The sequence below is a fragment of the Mobula hypostoma genome, chromosome 5 (assembly GCF_963921235.1).
Source record: "Mobula hypostoma chromosome 5, sMobHyp1.1, whole genome shotgun sequence".
Classification (NCBI taxonomy): Eukaryota; Metazoa; Chordata; class Chondrichthyes; order Myliobatiformes; family Myliobatidae; genus Mobula; species Mobula hypostoma.
In genome coordinates this window covers 166823206-166847427 of record NC_086101.1, presented here as the reverse complement: position 1 = coordinate 166847427, position 24222 = coordinate 166823206, and the positions used below count along the sequence as shown (strand labels likewise).

At 36.2% G+C, this 24222-nt stretch overlaps 1 protein-coding gene across 2 annotated transcripts in view; it reads left to right on the top strand.

Moving 5' to 3' along the window:
* The window catches only part of pik3r1 (phosphoinositide-3-kinase, regulatory subunit 1 (alpha)), a 67433-nt gene extending 43581 nt beyond the window's left edge, over window positions 1–23852 (top strand). Inside the window, exons 7-16 of one of the 2 annotated variants that reach the window (XM_063049344.1) lie at window positions 70–164; window positions 13171–13273; window positions 13787–13885; window positions 13976–14156; window positions 15059–15184; window positions 15385–15527; window positions 17555–17731; window positions 18327–18401; window positions 18496–18666; window positions 19675–23852. In XM_063049344.1, the coding sequence (XP_062905414.1) occupies window positions 70–164; window positions 13171–13273; window positions 13787–13885; window positions 13976–14156; window positions 15059–15184; window positions 15385–15527; window positions 17555–17731; window positions 18327–18401; window positions 18496–18666; window positions 19675–19864 (1360 nt within the window). In that variant the 3' untranslated portion in view covers window positions 19865–23852. Of the gene's footprint in view, window positions 1–69; window positions 165–10630; window positions 10851–13170; window positions 13274–13786; window positions 13886–13975; window positions 14157–15058; window positions 15185–15384; window positions 15528–17554; window positions 17732–18326; window positions 18402–18495; window positions 18667–19674 lie in introns of those variants that run through there. The other variant, XM_063049345.1, reaches the window with a different exon arrangement.
* Window positions 23853–24222: the final 370 nt, after the last annotated feature.

The following is a 24222-nucleotide window of genomic DNA, read 5'->3' as shown; positions in this document are numbered from 1 at the left end:
GTAATACTTTAAACACGTTTTGCTTTCCATGGTTTAAGATTTTGAATTTTTTTTTCAAATCTTGTCTAGTTCGGATATAAATCCTGAATATCTCACAAAAATTATAGAAGTACTTATAGCCAGTGAATGCCACGAAACCCAGACTGCACAAGCACCGGCACCAGGTAAGATTCAGTGTGATTGCTTGTTACTCAGGATTTGATGTCAAGCCTGAATATTTAAAATGTATGGTTTATGTTAAGTGAAAAGTTGTTCTGACTCCAGCTCAATTACTTGGTATTATGAATAAAGTACTAATCTAGCTCTACATTATTCATTTCGGAAAAAAATATTAATGTAGATCTTGTATTTCTAAATTTGTTCCATTAATGTCTATTTTAGTTTATTCTCATTTAATAAGATGACTTGGTATAGCTTTCCCTCTCTCCCCCTCCACCCCCATATTCTATGTTATTTGAAATTATCCTACAAGATTGACCTGGCACTGGATAATTTTGTTTTGTTGTAGAAAAACCCATTTATTTTGCTGTCTTACATTGATGGCTTTGAAGAACTAACTTCGAGCTTTTTTAATAGTAGATCTCATTTTTAGGTAATGTTTTTAAGTAATGAATTGGATGTGAAGCTAGTCAGCAAGAATGCCAGTGATTCACCTGAAGGATTAGCTTCCTCACATTTGGTTTCTTTTTTCCCTTTAGCCACTTGAGCTTGCATATTAAGCATTAAAAAATCAAAATTCCATGCAACTTTTTAGTAAATCAGTTGCGTAAAAAATAAGGTATTCTTAGATGCCCATTTCATGATACAAAACTAATATTTTGTATTATCTATATTCTTGTGTAAATTTCATTATTTTACTAGCAATATAATTTCAATCAAAGCCAGTAATATGAGTAAGATGGGAAATGATTTAATGTCCTTTCCCTGATTGAGAGGGGGTGTCCTAAGTGACCACTTGTTCACTAGAACTTCAGACATGTTGCATGGACTCTTCTTGCAGGCCGAGTCATTTTTTCCACCTGCCTATGTGTTTTTGGTAGGGTGAAAGAGAAGTAATTTGACCTGTGCTCAGATTTTAATGAATATAAAATTTTGAATTTTAATTTAAAATGGAACACATTGTAGCATGGTTAAATCTTAAAATTTACCCTGTTTTTAATGACTTTTCAATGAGGGTGCTGGATGGTGGCAGCTATGAATAGTTAACTTGCTTTGTCAGTCAGTTATAGGAGTGGTGAAAAGTAGCCCATATGGCTAAGCCTTAAAGTCTCACTTGCATCCTCAATAGCGACCAGTACATTGAAATGATTGTAATTTGTGTGTCAGTTACTGGTTACATGAATGTCCATACCAAATCATTTCTAAATGAATATTTGCATAGTTTTTATCTGTAGTTAACTTTAAACCTGTAGTTAAGTAGAATATCAAGCATTTGAATCACGTTACGACGTTAGTAAAAGGAGTTTTTTTTTGCCAATTTTCTTTTTAGCCTTAGCCATTTATAGAAGTCTCCCATAAATGGAGTATTTTATTTATTTAACACCTGAAGAGGACTCAAAAGCAAATTTATAACATTCTTGGGATCCCCATGAGTTATCCATAGTCTGTTTAAAATGTGGCTTACCATTGAGCCAGTATCAAAATCCAATAGATGTGGAATTACTTTCGCAATGATTTATTACAGTCATATATTTAGTGCTGTCAGTTACAATTTCATAAATATTTGAAGTCAAAATATTCTATTCTTTATCTCATTCTGTTCTATAAACCTTAGTGCACGAGGAACAAAGCCTCAGCTAAGTACATAATGTTCTTGACTTGAAATTGGTTCAGATTTCTAACTTCAATCTCCAAAATTCATTTCCCATTCCTTTTGGTCATCTTGGATAATTGTGCATTCACGCCAGCTCTGGACTTGATTACTATGCACTATCATCGCTTTTGTATTTCATTTTTCCTTGCACCTTCCTTTTTATGCTTATTGTCAATTTGCTGTATTTTCCCCCAGTTCTTACCCTCATCAGTCAAAAATATTAGCTCTAATTTTCTTTGTGCAGCAGCTGTCGACTTGCTACGTGCAACATTTCCTGTTTGTATTTCAGACTGACTTAATGTTGCAACACCAAAATGAAAGCACAAACTGCAGGTTAGGTAGCAAAAGATAAACTCTTCCAGCTCTGTAAACCTGTAAGATATCCGCAGTGCTCAAATTCTGGTGATTTATGAATTTAGTCACTCCTCCTTTGGCAACCATATTGAGGACTGTCAGTTTTGGAAATCTTCTGTCCTCGTCTTCTCCCTGCTCCTTTCTGTCCTTTTCAAAACTATTTTTTATCTAAACTCTTGGTCATCAGAATGGTTATATTCATGTGTGTGAAGGGCCCTCCAATTTTTTTCCTAAAGTCACCTTGTAAATAGAAATGGTTGCCTCTCATGTCACTGAGGTTAGTTTGTTGTTTATACCCAGCAATCCAGGAAGTCCAAAGTTCAACAACTGTTTTGTACTAACTTAACTAATCTCTATAAAATCACAGAACAGTAATTTAGGGAAAGAGATTTTTAGCTCCAGATTGCCTTGGTGCCAAAGTTTCCATCACTTTGAACAAAACTGTCTCTGAGCATTGCTTGATTCTATTCTTTAACCCATGTTTCTTCCTTTCTTTTGGACATTATTCCTTTTTTTTTGGGTTCTCGAGAAAATGAGCGTGCTTTTGAGTCTAAGGAAAATTACAGTGATATATTAATGGAATATTTTTATAGTACACCCCCCAATTAATCATGTCTTCACCACAAAATTTTCACAGCAGGCACCCAGTTTGAGTTGTATGTATGAATGAAATTTAGCTGCATTATTTAAAATTCATATTTTAGTAATGTTAAGTGAAATAAATGATGGTCATTTTTATACACAAAAGCTACCTTTACATACATCCACAGTGGTATATATGATAAGTGAGTCACTGCTGAGCACCATATTGTTTGAAGGTGTTAGTTTGAGGCATCCACAGAAAGTATGCTGAGTAGCCAGATTATGTCCATTAGTGTCCAAATCTGATTTGTTGCCAAAGCTGCCATTTTGAAGCTTAGTGCTTCAATGAATATGCACTAATGCACTTTATTGAATAGCCACGCAGAGCCAAAAGGACTGCAGTCTACAACACCCCCACTCCAAACAGCGTTATTTAAAAGTTCATGAATTTTTTACAGTTCAGTTGATTTATTTCTTCAGTGCTACACTTCTGCATGTGTTTTGTGGTTTTGCAAGGTGGTTTAAATTGCAATTGAATACAAGCAGTAGTGTAGCTGTAGTAAGTCTACGTTTTACTTTTGCCACTAGCTGACTAGTAAGAACTTTGGCATCTGGCATCTTTCAGCTAGTGAGAAATATTTGTATCTTTTGATTTCATCATTCACTTCTACACAAAGAATATTGTTGGTTTTCTGTTCTTTAAAAAAAGTCAACTGTTGTGTTGTCAGAGACCAGGAAAGAGTTGGAGAAAAATACATGTGGCTTTGCAAGAATGAGTCTTCCCCATGCAACAGTGTGCAGTTGACTGTAAATCATTTTTGTGTGCTCAAGTGAAAGCAGTACTAATGTTGAAACCAAACAGAATCAACTGACTTTAATGTGCAATTGGTACAAGATCATAGACAGTGAATCATGCTGCATACCATCTTCCTGGCTTCAGTTGTAATGGGAACCATAACAAATGATTCTTGGGCAGCTTGCATACAGTGAAAGCACCGCCGCTTCACAAAATGTGATGGAGCTTTGCTCTGATAAGGTACTTAATTTGTCAAAGTGGTTATTAAAATTTATCTGCTGTTTGCTCAGAGCTTTGTTGCTATGAGAAAATTAGGTATGTGGTTAAACCAGCTGAGAAGTAGGAGGAGGAAGTACAAGCTAGGCATCTCTTTCCTGTCTGTACAGTACAATTCCACTACCTGGGATCTCAGTTCCCCATTGACAATCACATGCTTTGCCTTCCTTTCTGTCATGGTCCTTAATGCTGCCTGCTTGGCCACAAAGATATACTACAAATCATAGGATGTTCAATACAAACTCTTTTTTTTTTGCCTACTCTAAAGTAACCTCGCTGGGTAGAGCTTAGCTAGTGAAAGACAGGCTGTTGACTTTTCTGGGGAAGACTGGTAGCTGAGCTGTCTGAACTCGAAGCAGGTTTAGAGACCTGGTTATGGACTGCACCAGCTCAGCATGGGTAGCAGTGATCCAGTTGGAGTATCTACTAATCAGCAACACAGAAACCAATAGAGTACCAAGGGTGGGAGGGTAAATGCTGGCCTGAAAGAATATAGCTAGTTCATACCCCATATAAACATCATAGCAACAAATTAAAACCTTTTGAAAGGCTGGGTTGCTTCGAGAAATTGCAAGTTACTTTGCATTCTGATCTTCTATCTTAATGGCATTAACCGGTGTTTGTTCATTAGAGCTGCAGCAAGGTAACAGGCTCTCCGGGCCCAATGCGCCTGTGCTGCCCAGTTACACCCATGCAACCAGTTAACCCACTAACCCATTTGTGTTTGGAATTTGGGAGGAAACGAGCATTTGGAAGAAACCCCCATAGTAATAAGGACAACACATTACAAACTACTTGCAGACAGCAGTGGAATTGAACTTGGGTCACTGGTAATAGCGTTGAACTAACTGCTATACCACTGTGCTGCCCTGATTTTGAATGTTTGTTCTCTCAGCTATTTGTTTGCTGTATTCTTTGGGAGCTGTGATTTAAGGCAGTGCATCCAATTTGTTTCACAAGTTATGAAACTGTTAGCTCCTGCAAGCTGTGCTCCAAGCTCAGTGTAAAACCCTATACCAAATTTGTATTTGACTTGTTTCAGTGACTTCTGTACTCAGATTTCTTCAGGCCATCCCAATGTAACAAGTGTTGAATTTTGTACGTTGAGCCTTTTCACTTTGCATCTTTTTGAAGTATCAGAGCCTACTGGACAGGGTGTGCACAATCTTGACCTTTAACAGTTTGGTATTTGCATTCTTCTTTACCATGTCCTGCCCACAATGAGCCACTAACATCTAGTGTCAGAACCTCTTGTAGGTTTCACCTCTATATTGAGCAAGTGAAGTCAAGCATCTGACTTTGTCACTTTTTTTTTTGCGTTGGATACCTCAAGATCGAGGCATATGACTAGAAGTTGTGAATGGAAACATTTGCTCAGAAGTATGCTTCAGTGAGAAAGGGGATTCTGTATCACTGTAACACTCATCTTTGGTATTTCTAACCTTGTTGATGGTTATGGTCCAGTGGAGGCCAGTGGCACCCCTTGCATGTTATTTCCCCTGCATGGGAGGGGGAATTGAGTTGGTGAGTGGCGTGCAGTATTTGAATCATGTGGTTGTCATGGCACTGACACGGTAAATACAATGAGGTGTTCAGAGTAGTGCTGAGTTTGAACATAAACGTCTTTGAGGTTACTGGGAGGGAAAAAAATGGTAGAATGATATGATGCAATGCCTTGGACAGTACGTGTATGCTTTGAGCAATAGAAGCCTCTAAAATGACCCCCCACTAATTAAGAATCTGTAAACAATATTTAAACAAAAACTGCCTACTATTTTTTCTAATACCTCAAGCCTCTCTAAAATTAGCAAAATGTCCAAACCTAGTTCAGAGTTCATGTACCTTCAAAATCTCATTAGTCACGCTGTCTGTTGGAATTTGAAGTTATGGGGCTGGGTGTTTTTCCTCTGGAGAGGCATTAATTCCCCAGATGTCATGATGGGATCTGAAGTTCAAGTGATTAAATCTAAAATAATTAGTGAAACTTGTGTTGCTGTATAAAACACACTCACTCACGTTTACTACTCTCCATCAGATACATAAGTCTGCTATCCTTATCCAGTCTGAACTATATTTGACTACTAACATGTTAATGTGGTTGACTCTTAACTATATTGAGGGAAACTATGAATGCATAATAAATTCTATCCTTCCCAGCATACTGCAAATGAATAAATCATAGAGTTGAATTTGGTGGTTGAATGACAAATGATCAAGCACTTTTCGTGTATGGATTGTGAAATTAACTGCTAAGCCAGCATTTTTCATAGTCTACCTCCAATTATTCCTGAGAAGCTAGTGGTCTTAAACCCGTACACCTTGGTGCCATATTAAATTCCTTGGTTTATTGGGAGGCAGTTTCAGCTATTTAACCTAGTAGTCATTGTGGGCATGGTTTCCATATGTTTGCTGTCCTCCTCTTCATAGGTGGTAGAATGCGTGAGTTGAAGAGGTGTGTTGAATAGAGGTTTCAGTTGTAAATGGTACAGATGGTAGACATGGTAAACTGGAAGGAGTGGGTAGTTAAGTTTGGGTACCAGTTGGTTAGAGTACGATAGCATGGATGATAGTGATCTTTTTATGTTATTAGGAGTTGGACTTGAACAGATGAAAGTATTCTATCAGAAACTACATCTTTTATAGATTTAAAAAAAATTCAGATGGGCCATTTATACACCCAGCCTTTGATCTGCTCTTGCAACCCCAATTTTGGTTGTTCAGTTAAGCATCTCATCATTAATGATTTCAAGATATTGATGATGCATTCTGTCAAGCATAATGTCAAGAGGTGGATGTTTGATACTCTTGATATAGATTGCCCAATACTTGTGCACCATGGATGTCATTTGCCACTTGTCAGAGCAACCTTAAATGTTTCTTGGGTCCTGATGTGTAGGAATATGAACTTTCACTGTCTAAGGAGCTGTGCTTGTAATAGAGCAAATTGTGCCAATCACCAAACATGACATTTCTGACATTATGAAGGAATGATACTGAAACATCTGATGATGTTTGGGACTAAAACTCATGCAACTTATTCTGGAACTGAGAGTTCTCTACGATAACCATCTTCCTTTGTACAAAGCAAGGCAGCAGCTACAGGGGAGATTACCCCAACTTATCATCAAATTCAAATACAAATATTGTATCATTTCTTAATGCATGCATTACTAAATGACAATAAAAGAGGACTGTGTGTCTTCATAATCTAAGTTCAGTTTTAAGAGCTTTAATGTTGTGATTGGGGGGAGGAGGGGGAAGGATTAGGATAAGACATGAAAGACAGATGCCCTCAATTTGCCCTTGGACAGAACTGGCTTTCTTTCTATGTTTGGACCAAAAATAGAGCAAGGTCTCAAGCTGAGGACCTGGTGAAAAATAAAGCATCGTTTAGCATTTTCTTTGTGAAAGTATGGTTTACATCTGGTTCCATTGTTTTGAAGATGGCTAAAAGAGGGGCAAAATATAGTCAAAATTGGTTTTGAGTGTGGACAGGATGTGAGCTGTGGTTTGTGCTTGAACTAAAGCGACTTGACTAGCAGCTGCTTCTTGAACAAACTTATTAGGACAACAGTGTTGCTTGAACCTTCAACTTGAGCTCTACGGGCTCAGATGTTAATTTTTATGTGAATAAAATTGACTAAAGACAAATTACTGTGACAGAATTGAGGAAGGCCTGTAAAATAGGTCATTCTTTCAGCACTTGTAGAAGATGGTTGTCTTGTTTCTATTATGATGGGCCTCGCATCCTAAGAATACAGATAGATGTCTTTAGTGTTGCTGCTTTTGATTTGGCCATACCCATTCATACTCGAATGTGACAGGTCTAAATTGGCTTCTAGCCATAAGCAAGTTGAGAAGATTTTTGGGGAATAAAGTCGTGTTTTAAGTATATCTCGCTGGTTTGGAAGGTTAATTTCCTAGAGCAGTTCAGCTTCTGGAGAGTATTCTTAAAAGTCTGTGAGCCGAGTTCCTAGCTACGTGGCCATTTCTACTGAAATACACTGTGGACTGAAATATGAGCTATCTAAAGTAATGCAGTTTTGTTCTGCACCTGTAGTCTGACCTGAGGGGATTGATAGATTCAAAGTTGGATTGCTTGTAGAAGAAAGACTTGAGGAAGGCTTTGGTATTTTTGCTGAACCAGCTTAGCTGCTTCCTGCATGTAGCTGCTTGAGGTACTTTGCTTTCCTGCAGGGACTATTTTAAAAAAGTTTTTAGTGTTTCTGAAGTAGGCTTTGGTATTTTATGCATTGGAAATGCCACTCGAAAAATAAAATTTTTACTAATGAGAGCTTGCTAACTTGCAGTCTTGTTTCTCCTTCCCACCATCTAAACTAGCCCCCTCCAAGCATGCACACAAGATAGAAATCCCAAACTCAGCAAATATTTGAGCTAACCTGGGTTAATGTTTAATGCAAGATCTTTATCATTAGTTAAATACAGACCACTGGCTGTGCTGGAAGTACAGAACTTGGGTTCATTTTTTAATAATTAACTTTGTGCTCTACAGAGGTACCTGCACTGTCATTGCAAAGAGTTCATACATTAAGTTGTATGCATTTCTGGGGTGACTAATTACAAGAAACTAATGCTCAGATACGTTGCTCAGTATTTTTAACTGCAAGATGCTTCTAAACATGCCATGAAATCACAGGGGAAAGGCAGAAGCTGGTTGACTTTGTTCTACATTCGTTTGTCCAGAATGTTGTAGAAAAACCTGTCTGAAAATAGTTCATTAAAAAAACACGTCAGTGGTAATGCATCATAAAATGTTAGCTTATCTATGAATGCATTCTTATAAACTATCTGATCTTATTTCTTTTCCCTTACGAATTGTAGCAAGTTTTTTTAAAGTTATTTTTGCCTTACCCAGCTCAGCCACATTGTTCATGGTACTTATAACCATATAACAATTACAGCACGGAAACAGCCCATCTCGGCCTTTTGTAGTCCGTGCCGAACTCTTACTCTCACCAAGTCCCACCGACCTGCACTCAGCCCATAACCCTCCATTCCTTTCCTGTCCATATAGCTGTCCAATATATGACAACATCGAACCTGCCTCAACCACTTCTGCTGGAAGCTCGTTCCACACAGCTACCACTCTCTGAGTAAAGAAGTTCCCCTCATGTTACCCCTAAACTTTTGCCCTTTAACTCTCAACTCATGTCCTCTTGTTTGAATCTCCCCCACTCTCAATGGAAAAAGCCTATCCATGTCAACTCTATCTATCGCCCTCATAATTTTAAATACCGCTATCAAGTCCCCTCTCAACCTTCTATGTTCCAAAGAATAAAGACCCAACTTGTTCAACCTTTCTCTGTATCTTGGGTGATGAAGCCCAGGTAACATTCTAGTAAATCTTCTCTGTAATCTCTCTATTTTGTTGACATCTTTCCTATAAACTATACTTCGCGTAGTTTAGTTTAGGGTTTCCCAACTTTTTTATGCCATGGATCCCTACCATAATGGGTGTGCTGGAACCCCTGGCTTAGTTGAATGCAAGGTATATGCTATGTAGAGGCTGCGGAAACTCACCTGTCAATTGTACCTGTACTAGTTTAGCATATGGTGGTGCAGGAAGATAGACTGGTTTGAGTTGAGCATTAACCTGATTGTACAAGTTGTCCACATCAAAGGCTAGGCTCCTTGGTAAAGCCCTGAAGGTTTAATTTTTCTTGTCCTGGTTTCATAGGCTAAATTAAATCTTTTTCCACTTGTAAAATTAATAACTTTGAACTTAATCAGTGTGTATTTCTGCAGTGTTATGATTTATTTTAACGGAACCTTTTAATGTTAATTATTTAAATAAAGTGAACTTTTAAAAACAATCTGTGCTGCTAATCAGGAAAGCAGCAGGTGGGTTTCATGGTAACACTTGTTCAGTATTGGATTTTGTTCAAAAGAAAATCTTGTTGCAGTCTTCCAGACTAAATAGCAGTTTAAAAAAAATCAAAATTAGAAATTTGTGAAGTACTTTTCATAAATGGTTTATTGAAAGCTTGTATGGTTGCTTTTTTGAATAGGTTCTTAATTGTATCTAGTTGAGTTTTTGGCTGATCCTGTGATTTTAATTACCAAATGGCACTGCTGTAGTGAAGTCAGCTTTTGAGTGGCATTAAATACTTCACTTTGATTTAGATCTACTTTGATCTTGTAATCTTACTAGGAGAAAGTAAATGCTTCATCCCAAATGCCAAAGTATTTCAAAGCGAAGCTATATGTAGGCACATGTGTGCAGAGTTTTGTCCTGTGTATATGTGTTATTTCTGTTGGACTTTGCACTATTACCACCACCCTTGCCTGTACGATTGTTTGTTCAGGTCAATTGATGTATATATTTTTTTAAAAAGCTATTAGACAGTTCATTTAATTAGGAGTAATATTTTGTTATTTTTTAAATGAACTTACAGATATTTTGAAATTGTGATAATTTAGTTCACGTTTGACTTGGTGTTCCAGGGTTAAAATATGCTTAAAATAGTGTAAGTCCTAACACTTCTTGAAATGAACTAGCTCTGTCTACTGCCAAATGCATTGAGGAGCCTACGTGCTGCAGTTAAGGTTTTGTCAGCCTGCCAAAAGTGGGATGTACCATACTGGAGCCCTTAAATGTGAAGGGGAATTTTTAGTGCTAATATAATCATCTGGATTTTGATCTGTCTGCTAGTTCTGTTTAAATGTAATTTTTCCATTTACTGAATTTTGGAATAGAAGTAAAATGATACTGAAATGCACTGCATATAGGAAATGAGCAGGAGTGGTCTGGTGACATTATCTTGATTGGATTGGCTGTGCTGTATGATGTAAGAGGTTACAGTGCAGCCCTTCATAGGTTTTAAAATGAATTCCAAGACACCATTATAAAAAGACTGCATTTGTTCTTATGATTGACCCTGAACAGCAGTGCTTGAATCTTATTGTACAATACTGTTTGGAATATGGAAGAACTAGAATTAGACTACCATAGAACAGAACTTCACTGTGCTACAGATTTGATGTTTTACATAGAAATGGATCCACCAGGTAAAGCTGCAATAAAACCAAGCCAGATTTGGTTTTAATGTATATATGTGCAATCTTTCTGTATTAGAAACTTGTATGTTATCCTTTTTAAAAGTGAGCAATGCGGGATTTGGAAATGTTTTTATTTTTCAGGAGAGCATGTCTTGTTTATTGTGAATGAGGAAAATTTCCCACAACCCCTATTTCCCCCATTCTCCTCTCCTCTCCCACCCCCGACCTATGTACTGGACACTTAACTTCAGAGCTGCATGGGGATACTTTAGTTATTCTTGTAATTCTATATAACGATAGATTAAAACTAGCTATATTTATTCTTGCAATAATACTGATCAAAAGAAATTTTCCAAAACTGTTTCATCTTGCTGTAAGGTTGATAACTAAGCTGATGTTTAGCAAAATGCATCACAGTATATTTTCCTTGGAATTGCTAGAGTGCATTTAGTTTTTAAAAAAACTATTCCGAGGTAAGTGATTACCTAATAATGACTGCAAGGAAGCCCCTGAAACTGCACTGAGAAATTAAACTTGTATTTGAAAGCATCATAGCGATTTTTTTTTTTATATATATATATATATATTGAGACCAGTGCAGGATTTGTTTGACATTTGAAGTGATGTGCAATGTTAAATTCTAGTTTCATGATACAAGGGCTGAATTTTAAGAGGAAAGTTGCGCATTCTAGGGTTGTTCGTGCAGTAGGTGCTGGAGAATGCCTACATTTCAGCAGCCAAACTGATGAAATGCTGCTTTGCTTTAAACTCTTAACATTGACCAAATATTACAGGGCTGATTTTTCTGCTTTTAAATTTAATTGTTTTAATTTGTATATAGTTCTAATTAATCAGTGCAGAATATTATTGCTAAATCCTAAATTTTACAGAGTATTGTTCAGAATAGTGTTAGAATTTAGGAATTATATGCAGTTTTAATCAGTAAGCTTATGTTAAATTGTGTTGAAAGGGGGGAAATATATAGGTCTATTAACAAGCAATATTTTTATAGAATCATTTAAGTTAGCTAAAAGACATAGGTTTTTAATTTGCATTTTAGATACTTGTGTTATATAATAGTAGCTGGTTCATTTTCTTTCTGTGACATAATGTGCAACTCAAAACTATAAAGAGCCTGGCTGTTTAGTTCCTGTATATTAATGACTGATCTTTGACAGTTTAATGTCCACTGGAGCTGAAAAAAATTCTGCAGTATTGTTTTTATTGGCTGTAGAATTTGTTTCTGTATGGTTCATTTAAAAGCTTTGGAGCAGGGTTTCAGTCAGTATCTTAACTCTTTCAAAGCCGTACCTTCCAGTTCCCATTCTCCTTTTCCTTCCTCTTTCACCCCCCACCCCCATGTTAAACAATTGAAGGGCTTAAGTGGATCTGGAATAGAGTTTGAATACTTTTTGGAAAGCAAAGATTTGATAGAATATTTGAAAATTTTAAGTAGAATATGCTTTAATGTCAGATTTAGTCTGAAAGATGTGCTAAGGTTTGGTGTTCTGAATACTTCATTTTAAAAAAAAGTGTCATTGACTTTTTTTCCCTGATGCTATATAATTTGTGTAATGGTGAATATTTTAAACATTTTTGCTTGGTAAGTTTCTTTAAAACAATGTGTATGTATATTTTTTAATTGTTTTAAAAGTGCTCTACAATGTTTTTGATATTATTTGGTGCAGGCTTTGAGAATTCTTTAGAATTTAGCAGTGTAAGTAAAGAGTGAGAATTGTCCTACAGAAAATAAGCCAAGATATTCCAGAATTATGTTGAAATTTGACACTGTCGATTATCAGTTAAATTCATTTTCAGCATCTTTTGGTTTGCACATACTTGTGTACAGAATTCTAAAGCAAAAACTGGATTCTCCAAAGCTAATTTGGAGGGATATGCTCATTCTTATTGCAGTTAAATAATTTCTCTATATTGTGGAATGTTTTATTTCCCTGAGATGGAATAGCATATCTGAATAGCATATATAGCATATATGGAATAGCATTTCAGTCATGTTTAAATCAACTCCCTTAAGTAATACTTTTTTGTTTGTTGCCAAAGTGTGTTGTTAACATAGAATGTTATTCTGGTGAAGCAAAGAGGATTTTTAACTCCTACCAACTGCAATGGTCTAAAGTTAACACATTGTTATATTTAACTACAGAGTATGTAATTAAATATTTGAGAATAGCAAGTTAAAATGTGTATTCTCTTTGCTATTTGAAACTTGAAATCTGTGTTACTACAAACTTATTATATATTGGGTATGGAAATTTTTTTTTAGCACTTTGAAATTATTCTTAAATTTCTTTATTTTCAATTCACACAGCTTTGCCTCCAAAACCACCAAAAGCTACACCTGTAACTAATAACGGAATAAGCAGTAACATGTCTCTACAAGATGCTGAATGGTACTGGGGAGACATTTCAAGGTGAGTTTGTAACCTTAAGAGTTCTTTGTATACAAAAATATATAAGCATTTTACATCAGCCCTGATATGGAGCTAAAATTGTTAGCCTGACATAAGTACAAGTGCAAAGCAGGGAAAGTTAATAAACATAAACACCAAACTAGAAACTGTCATTATTTGAATAGCTAAAGTAGAGTCATTGTGTATGTGTCAACAGGGAACATTTGAGGATATTAATTAAGTTGGTGAAGAAATGTTCACCAAGTCAGAGCTTTGATAAAACGATTTTTTCCTATACCAATCAGTGGGTTAAGACAAAACTATGCAGACCTGGCAAAACATTTGGTTGTGATGGTTTGCAATTAGAGATGTAAGCACTCTCTTTCTGGGATAAATTGGTTCTGCTTAAATATTCCTGAAATGGTATCTCTGTGCTTCATAGCAATATGTGTTTTATTTTTTCTCCTCTGCTTTATTTCTAACCTCCATCCTGCTACATGTATAATAGTATAATTAAACAATTCCTCATTTTAGGGAGGAGGTCAATGAAAAACTACGTGATACTGCTGATGGTACCTTCTTAGTCCGTGATGCATCTACGAAAATGCATGGTGACTACACCCTTACCTTGAGGTAAATTTTCTGACTATTTGTTATAAACTTCACCAAGTAATGCGGCAATGTTTTGCCAAACTTAAACGTGAAAATGTGATTGTTTTACAGAAAAGGGGGCAACAATAAGTTGATCAAAATTTTTCATCGAGATGGAAAATATGGCTTCTCCGACCCATTGACTTTTAACTCAGTAGTGGAGCTTATAAATCACTATCGTCATGAATCGTTGGCACAATACAACCCAAAGCTAGATGTTAAACTATTATATCCTGTGTCCAAGTTCCAGCAGGTATGATTTTTGTGTGCTTTTGTTCTAAATGGTGTCATCAATTGAAGACAAACATGTTTTGTTGGGTTTTTGTAGAATTGAAAATTTTGCCTTCGACATACAAAATAAGTCCTTTAAGTTATACCAAGCGTGCTTTGCATTTAATGTAAGTTTAAAGTTAATGATATTGGGCCTGGTCTTGCTGACAAGTATCACTGCTTTATAATCACCATCCATGGTTACCACATACCCATTGCACTACGCACAGATGTGGAAGATATAGCCTTCTGGCCCATGGTATCCTGGCTCCAACAGTGTACACTAGCAGCACCATCTCCAATGGAGACCGATGGGTCATGTACATGAAACACTCCATTAAAAAGCTTTGATGCTGACAAAGCTGCACCATCAGCTTTGCCACCTCTGCCGTTTGTGGTTAAGTTACCCCTGATTATACCTGATTTCTGAAACTTCATTCATTTATAATAGTTTTTAAATTACCAATATTTAAAATAGTGTTATTTTTTTTTAAAGATACTAAGAAGGTTTGGCTTAAACACAATTTTACATATTAATCTCAACTGAAATAATTAGGAAAAAGGGAGCTTGCCTTTCCCTTCCAGTCCCCATTAAAATCTACTGAGGTAGCAAATCCTGTGCCAGGTATAACCTGGATGATCTCAGCAGGATTGAGTTTGACGTTTGTTTCCCAATGGTAGTGGAAAGTGAAAGATATACCATTCTGTATCTGTCACTGAGCTTTAGAATTTGTTCGGAAGTCTTGGTTTTCCATGTGGCTAAAAACCAATTCTCCTTTGAAACTGCAACTACTAACCAGCATGATCTGATTTATAAATGAGCATTTTGCATAATGCTATGGGTTAACCCAGTGTTATTTGATGTCACATTTTTGTTTCCTTCAGGATCAGGTGGTAAAAGAGGATAACATTGATGCAGTGGGCAAGAAACTACACGAGTATCATACTCAGTACCAGGAGAAAAGCAGGGAATATGACCGACTTTATGAAGAATGTACACGAACATCTCAAGTGAGTTTTGCAAGTTTAAAAAAAAATAAATCATTTTCTGCATGAGAATTTCTGCAAGGCATTTCATCAGTGAAAGTATGTTTATGGGAGTGACTAAGTTGAATCACTAATCCTTCTCATTTAAGAAAACAGATTTTTTTAAAACCGTAGCAAGATTTGGTTATCAAACATCTGTGAATGTTTTGTTTATTCTCATTTAGGAAATTCAAATGAAAAGGACAGCTATTGAAGCATTTAATGAAACAATCAAAATATTTGAGGAGCAGTGTCAAACACAGGAAAGGTACAGCAAGGAGTACATTGAAAAATTTAGGCGAGAAGGAAATGAAAAGGAAATCCAGAGGTTTGTATCTGCTCAACTTAACTATTGAACAAAAACATTAGTATTTTATTTTAATCTCCAGGCAATTGTAAACCATGTATAAAATCTTACCGTTTTATTTGCAATGTAGTTTGCAGGTATTTACATTAAGCTTTGAAGTAACCTTTCTATTAGTTTTATCCTCTCAAGTTCATCTTTTCCGTATTCATTGCGGAGCCTCAGTATTTTGATGGAGTTCAGAAATGCGCGCACACAGAATTATTGTGTAGCCGCATTCGATACAAATTGCTCATGGCCTTGTATCTATTAGGTTCTTGGTATTTGCACTCCTTGTCTATTTTTAATATTATGATCTGTTTTCCTATATCTCTACTCAGTACCTCCATTTCATTTCGTACTTTCCAAAAAATAAATGGAGCCTTTATTCCTACAAAAAGCTGTCCTGCGTGCCAAAATAAAAGCAAACTCCTCAGCAGGTCAGATGGTGCATCTGATAACAACAGTTAATATTTCAGTTTTCTTTACCTGGGATAAACAGAAGGGCTAACTGCTGAGATGGATAGGATAAGATGGGGCACACATCTGTGGGGTGCAACTAGGATGTTTGAAATAAATTGTAGAGATCCTCTGGTTAGTAGTTTAGTGGGGGCGTTTAGACGGTTATAATGTTATGAAATGAAGGGTTTCCATTAACTGTGCTGAAGTCATTCCCTGTGGTCCTGACTTCTACACTGTCACCATTGCTGACAGAAGTTACTTTTCAGCTTAGTGTAAATATTTGCAACAGGTAAAAGAAAAACTTGAACCAATATACAAATGGATTAGTTACAAACCTGAAGTTGTCAAAATTGGTATTGAGCCCATGAATCTGTAACGTCCTCAGATGCAGGATGAAGTGTTGGTCCACAAATTTGTATTATAACAGTGCAGGAGGACATGTGTAGGTCAGTGTGGGATGGCAAATAGTCAGGCTAAACTCATTGTCATCTCTGCGGACTAAACCCAACTCTTCCACAAAACACTCATCCCATATGTTTGGTTTGCAAATCCATTATACAGCCCTTATCTACATTTTCTGATGAATCTTAGAACTTGGTTGTATAGATAGAGCTATTTTAAGAATATATGTAATCTATTCTTTTTCATTTGGCCTTCTAGATGTTTTGCCATCTTTCACAATGCCTCTAATGTCTGGTCTGTTTTAAAACAAAGCATGTATACAAATAGTCTGTGGTGGGAACTAATTCAGGAATTCGCCTTTTTTTTAAATGGACACTAGACAGTATGAATTACATTCCTTTCATTCTTCTGTGATTCAATTTCCCCATTTAGTTGATGTATTTGAATACTATTATATTTAATTTGATATCTGAATGTTTAGTTGCGCAATCATTTTAAACCTGGGATTTCTTCCCCTCTTAAGCCCCATCTGCGGCATACACCGCACACCAGAGTCCTTTGTCCTGCACCAGTCCTTCACATTGTCTCTGGATGTAGACCATCTCGTTGGAGTATCCCTCCTTCCCAGGGATGAGGTCTTTGGAGCTTCTGTTGGTACTTCTCTAGCACTGGGCTTTTGAAGGGATGAGGTTACTCCTCATTTTGCAGCTGTGTTTGGGACCATCCCTGGTGAAGTTTTCCCTCTAGTTTATTGAGCTTTGTATCCCTCATCAGCGTTCATTCTTTAATTTTGAAGGCTCAGACAAAATAATCTCTTTTCTTGAATCTGTTTTATTTTGAATATTGGTTTTCTAGCTTCTGGCTTTTACTTTTGCTTATTTTATAGTAAAATGTTTTTATTGTATTATTTCATTTTTCTGTTTTCTTTACTGTCAGTTGTCTGTTTTCTTTTGGTGCATCTTCTGTATGATTCTATATTTTCCTCACTACCTCAGAATTTTAGTAGCATGTATTTCGGAAGAGTTTTGAACAGTTTCAAAACACTATTTTCCTTTGTTGTGAAATAATACTTCTAGTGAAACTTGGCAGTCTTGTGTTAAGTGTTGTGTTCAAAGTCAGTGTTCATAATGTATTTTATTTTTCTTCAGGATAATGGTAAATTATGAAAAGCTGAAGTCTCGCATCAGTGAAATTGTTGACAGCAAACGAAGATTGGAGGAAGATTTGAAGAAACAAGCAGCTGATTACAGGGAAATTGACAAAAGGATGAATAGCATCAAACCTGACCTAATTCAGCTAAGGAAAACGAGAGACCAATACCTAACGTAAGCAAAATGCCTAAAAGTCACTTAAACCTCATGGTGCTGGAAATACTTGAGAGGTGAGGCAGAATATCTCCATGGATGCTGCCTGACTTATTGGGTATTTCCAGCATTTTGTGTTTCAATTTCTGATTTCTACCATCCACTGTATTTTGGGCTTTGAAACTTTTCTTTCATTATTAGAAAGCAAATATATGGTAGCTATGTATGAATGTAACTTGGGTTACATGTTTCTGATAGTCATAGAATAGCACAACAGAGAAATAGCCTTTTGGCCTGTCTATTCCATGCGGAGCCATTTTAAATTGCCTACTCCCATTGACCTGCACTGGGACCATAGCCCTCCAGACTCCTGCTATCGATCTTGGGTCGAAATGTTAAGCTTATTTAGAATACCCATTGTAGTTCATTTCACTGGGAAGACTAGAGAAGTTAATGTCTCTGATATAGCTACCAATACAAAGTTTAGATTGTGATAGCAAATACATCAACAATCATAACTAGATTGTTCCTTTACCCAATGTGGTAATGAGATTATAAGTATTCTCCTTGCTCAATAATGTTCACTTCCCTCAATTTTACTTTTTTAATCTTGAAGGTGGTTGACACAAAAGGGAGTTCGACAGAAGAAGATCAATGAGTGGCTTGGCATTAAGAATGAGAATGCTGAAGAGTAAGTAACTTCTATTTTTTAACTACTATTAAAAGGTTATGCACTGTTCCTGTGAGTATCGATGCTTGAACAAGAAATGTTTTATTTGTTTTAGTCAATACTCTATGGTGGAGGATGATGAAGATCTACCTCATCATGATGAACGAACATGGAATGTAGGCAGTATTAACAGGACTCGGGCAGAGAGCCTACTGAGAGGAAAACGGGATGGAACGTTCTTGGTCCGAGAAAGTAGCAAACCAGGCTGTTACGCATGTTCAGTCGTGTATGTAATCTTCTCCTTTTGCAGCAAATACTATGTGTATTTAAAAACTTGCCTTTATGAAACAATTTAACGTTATACTCAGGATATTACAGAAATTTCTCCAAATGGGATGTTATCTTTCAAAGTGCAGCTTGCCTGAATTTACACAAGTCCATAAAACTGAAAATCACTATAGTAGCAATCATCACAATATTGTAATAAATGACATCAAAAGCACTAAAGGCCTGAAGTGCAGTTACTAAAAGTAGAGAGGGAGGAGACTAGTTCTGCTGTTCATAGGAATGGACTTTTAAATTTAATTAAATTTAAATTTAATGTCATGGGAGTTCCTCCTCATGTAGGGATGTCTATAAGTTAATTTGTAACCAGGCACAGCCAGTACTGTTGCCTTGTATGTGAATACAGCAACCATTTTACAGGATTACACGTGAGATTTTGGTATTGATTTAAGGCCACAGCATAAACTCCCCTTTCTTCAGAAACTAGCATTGACTCTATCCTGCACTAAACAGCTAGATGTAGCCTTGGTTTAACATTACATCAGGGATACTTCACCTTCAGCAGTGAAGCATTACCCCAGTGCTATCCTGAAGCGGGAGCTCGAGTTATGATATACAGCATATGGTTTAGCCCTGTAACCTTAGAACATTTTGGGAATGAGTGCCAGAGGCAGTTTTCAGTCAATGATTTGGACCAATCCCTTAATAATTTGTATTGGTGTTTTTATTCCTTTTCTATTTGTGTGACCATCTGTGTTCAGCACCTCCATTAAAGTCACTGTGAACTCATCAACTGCAGACAGCTGTGGGGTGCAAAAGTACAATTGGATGTGTCATTAGAATATTACTGTTACATCCTGTAGTATGACTTAACGACAGGCAATGTTACCCAAGCTTAAAGTATTGGTTGATATTTCTCCACCTGAAAGAAGTATTCTTAAAGCTATTAGTTAATGTACTGTTATTTCCAATGCATTTTAATTTACAATGTTTCTCTCTTTTTTTGTAGGGTGGATGGTGATGTGAAACACTGTGTCATAAATAAAACTCCCACAGGATATGGATTTGCAGAACCATACAACTTGTACAGCTCACTTAGAGAACTGGTGCTACATTATCAGCATACATCACTTGTACAGCACAATGACTCCCTTAATGTCACACTAGCCTATCCAGTATATGGCAATCAGAGAAGATGAAAGCTGAAGTCTTGGCTTTTTGACTGCTGGATGGTCATTGAAATGGCTCCTACCACTTTGCTCTAATTCAGTTTGATTCCTGTTCGGGAAATGATGTGCAAAGTTGACTTGAGCTTTCCAGAGAGAGAGAGAGAGAGAGAAGTGACCGTGTTAGACCTCTGAATATAAATTCCTAATGTGCTTTTTTTTAAAGAAAGCACTTATTAATTGAGGACTGCAAAACTATCTCCTTTTTGGGGATGTTGGGGCCTGTTTTTATTGGTGCTTGTTTACATTCTTCATAAGGATTTACCAGTTGGAATGTTGGATACTGCAAATCCATGGAAATATATTTAAAAAAACTGAAGCAGGAACATCAGTGTTTTTAAAAATCCAGTGACCTGTTTCTCTTCGATCCAGATCAAGATAATGTCAAAATGGAATAATTCAGCAACAAAAGTGAACTTCACATGTAGCAAGCTGGCACTTTGAACATTTGTACCAAGTTTATGATGAAAAAGGGAATGTTTTGTTCGGAGGGGTTCTGTACGCGTGAATGGGACACTCTCAAACAGTGCCAGGTTTCTAGAGTTGAGGCAATGTAAGCCTGTTTTATTAACTGTTTAAAATCTGAAGGAAAGGACTTCTACAAAAATGGCACACCATATATAAAACCATTGTATATATGTATATGGAATATCCCATTCTGGGATAGTTGGATCAAGTAAAAAGAAAAGCTATCATCCTAATCATAGCAGATTTTACATTGTTTCTCCTATTTTAAAGCTTTTTTTAAGATATTGCTATGCAAGCCTGCATATTGCATATCATATTCTCAAGAGTACCCACAATATAAGCTTTGTTTTGTTGCCTAAAAGTGTTGTCAGTTTTTGCAATGTTCTTTTGGTGTTTCCAGAACACGCAAGTTGTCTGTGAACGCAGCTTTGAGAACGTGGGAGGGGGGAACCGAATGTGTTCTAAATCACTGGTTAATTCTATCTGAATAGCAATTTGGCTATTTAAAATGCAAATTTAGAAAACGATTTCAAACTGTTTCCAAAATGTATTATGTAGCTGGTTTAACCACGTTGTTTTCTCCTAACAAGCAACCATATTTCATGTATCTAGAAAACACTAAAGAAATTTTCCTTTTCAAAAGGAAAACAAAATCCCAAGTCTAATGCTAACAATAGCTTCATGCTCCAGTTTTAAAAACTGGAAGTCTTTGAGTCACTCAGTTCTCCATACCTTCTGCAGTTTTCAGGCTTTTAAACTTGCTACACTGAAATAGCTTTTCTGATTTGCTTCACCTTTATTTTCATTTCAGCCATGGTCCTGCACTTACGGCCCAGGGCCCTTAACTTATTACCTCAGTTGTATTTAAAACAAAATCAGCCATTTAATGGGCATAATTGCAACCCTGTACCTGAACTTTTAGTGGTCGTGTTAGTGGAAAACAACATGCTTGATATCAAATCCTTTCTCTTGCGCAGTGCATTGCTGTAATTCAGTTTATTGTTTCACACAACACAAAAGCAGAAGTGTTTTGGAACTTCAGCAGCATAATGGTGCACATTTCAAGATTCTTGCAAAGAATGCAGTATCCTTGTGTGCTAACTTTCTGCCACATAGAGTAGCATAAGGTAGTAATGTGCCAACCTTCTGAACTTGACTAACAGTACCATTGTGGGATTTTATTCCCATATGAGGTGTTTCATGTTTCAATCCCAAATTTTAAAGCTCATTTGAAGCACAGTTTGGATCATCCAGCTTTTACAGGGTCATTGTAACCTTACTATTGGCCACTGGATAATTCAGAACTTCATAACCTTTTTGTGGTGGAAATTAAGAGAAGTCCCAGTGCTGAGGGAGGGGTGGCAGGAAAATTGAAACGTTTCTTAGAGCCAAAGTTTGTCTAAGCTAAAATAGTGTTCTATTGTATAATTTATAAATTTAAATTAATTCTGCACATAGCCAAGCATCCATGACTATGCAACTTGAGTTGTCACGGAACACAGTTTAAATTTGCTGAAGGACAATCGTGTAAAAATAAATGTTAATTTAATTCTACAGATAAGCCATTTTTGGTCTTCTAATTTTTTTAAACAAAAGATAACTTGGTAAATTAAAACGTGAGGGCTTGCTTACCCTTTATGCACATTTTGTAATCCAATTTGCAAGTCATTTTGTTCATTGTCAGCATGAGGAGAAATGGCATTGTTTACTTTTAATGTGTAATGAGGATGTTAATTCTAAGATATTAGACTATAATCTACTAGGCTTTAGTATTATTCGTATTATCCTTCTGCGTGCTCCACTCTGCAGTTTTTGAATATTTTCAACATCAGAATACTTATGCATTTGGTAGTGTGAAACAATACAGACATGTCTGCACAAAATAATCGTGGTTCCGTGAGCATGCTTTAAGCTCTTCCAAAGGTACCATGCGTGATGAGCTTTACAAATTGAATTCAACTGTTAAATGTTTGGGTGTTGAAATGGGTATGCGCACAGAATTTTCTTTCTGTATTGAAATTCAGTTGTTTGTGTCTCTACAGTGTATGTTCGCCGTATTTTGCTGTAGCTGTATTTTTTGAAGAAGCTTTGCGACTTTAAATGTGTGTAAATGCTTCTTTGTTTTAATGGTACTACTGCTGATGAGCTCTTTTTAAAAGATTTGCATTGTGTGCCATTTTGTTCAGTGTTGCATTTCTGTGAAACTTCCTTCATTGTGGAATTTTCGTGTTTTCACATGGTGATGCATATCTTAACAAAACTGATCTGAAAGGATATTAATCTTGTAATTATTCATGAGCCATTTTATTTCTTGAAGTAATAAATGTAGTTGCATAATTTGTCCTTGACGTTGGGAGTTTAAAAAAAGATTCCATCATCCTGTCCCGAATCTATTCCACGTTCCATTGAGTGATTGCTTTGAACGTAGAGTACATTCAAAGTGGGGAAAGGGTGTACTGCTGATCTTGAGGCATTAATTCCATATTTCATATTTTAAATTCATTTTGATCCACTATTTTTCAAAAGATGTTGGATACAGCTTTAGTTGTGCTATGCCTTTTGGTGGTTTCATCACCATGAGACGGCAGTTATTACCCAATGTGCTGCTATACCTTTCAGTTCTTAAAAAAAAAACTTAAACTCCATTAGTTGAAATAATGTTTGTATATTAGTTAAGATTGCTTTGTTTAAAAAGCCTATTCCTTTTATTAAAGAATTACAGAAGCTAGCAGGATAGGTTGTATGGTCTGAAAAGACAATACAGTTACTGTAAAGTACAACCTCTTAAAGCTATTCTTGTTCTAGGTTTAATAGTTTTTCATTTTAATTTGCTATAATTCATGTATTATGGCTATCATAAGGAATAAAGTTTTTTTTTGTTTCAAATAAAGTCTGTGTGGAGCTGAGGAAGTAGATGTACATAGTATAGAATTCCATGGCCTAATGTGACTGATTTCATGTAATTACAAAGTGCAATTCTTAGAGATTTGTGTTATGTTGTTTTAAATAGCCATGAAGACTGGAGATGTGTAGTTGCTATGGATATTGACATAGAGGGATGTTACAAATGTGAAAAGCCTTAGTAACTGCATACCTATGAATTAATTAATGGCATTAGAGCTAAAAATCCCTTTTCTTTGAGAAGGCCCTATTGTAACAATGAAATTACCATTTCTTTAACTATGGGTTCTATTTGGATTATATCTAACAGACACTTTTCTAAGCATTGCTTTAAAATTGCTTAAAAAAGTACTGTTTGTAACAATTTAATTTTATGAGAAATTTATCTAAAATGTGTGCTGAGCAGTGGGAAGTGTCTACAGCTTACCATAGGTAAATGCTAATATTATGAGGGGTGAGGGGAAGATGTTTCAAGCTGCCCAATGATTTTGCAACATTGATGTATCTTTACAAACTGCAGCTAATTTTGCTTATTTACAACATACTATATATTGATCATCAGTGCCTGATTTACCGTAGGGAAGCTATGGTTAGCTAATTAGTTTGAATTGATTTTGTACTAAATTTCTATTTGATGAAAGATTTCTAATCTACATTGATTGGCCTTGTTAGGAATAGTACTGTGGTAAATGGATTGTTAGTCCCAATTTATTGAGTGACCTAAGTACCTAAGGGCTACCAAATGGTATCAACAATGCCTGCTTAATTTGCTGACGAGGCTATTGGTGATGGGATGTTGGTGCAGTTAGTTGGGCTCAAAATTCCAGCCAGTATCTATTGTGCAACCTTGCATTATTGAATATCTATTCATTTATTTATTAAGTGGTGGTAAGGTACTTGGGAAAATTATCAGAATGGGCAGAGTCAGAGTGGATTAATGAATGCAGAATCTTTTAGCTTGT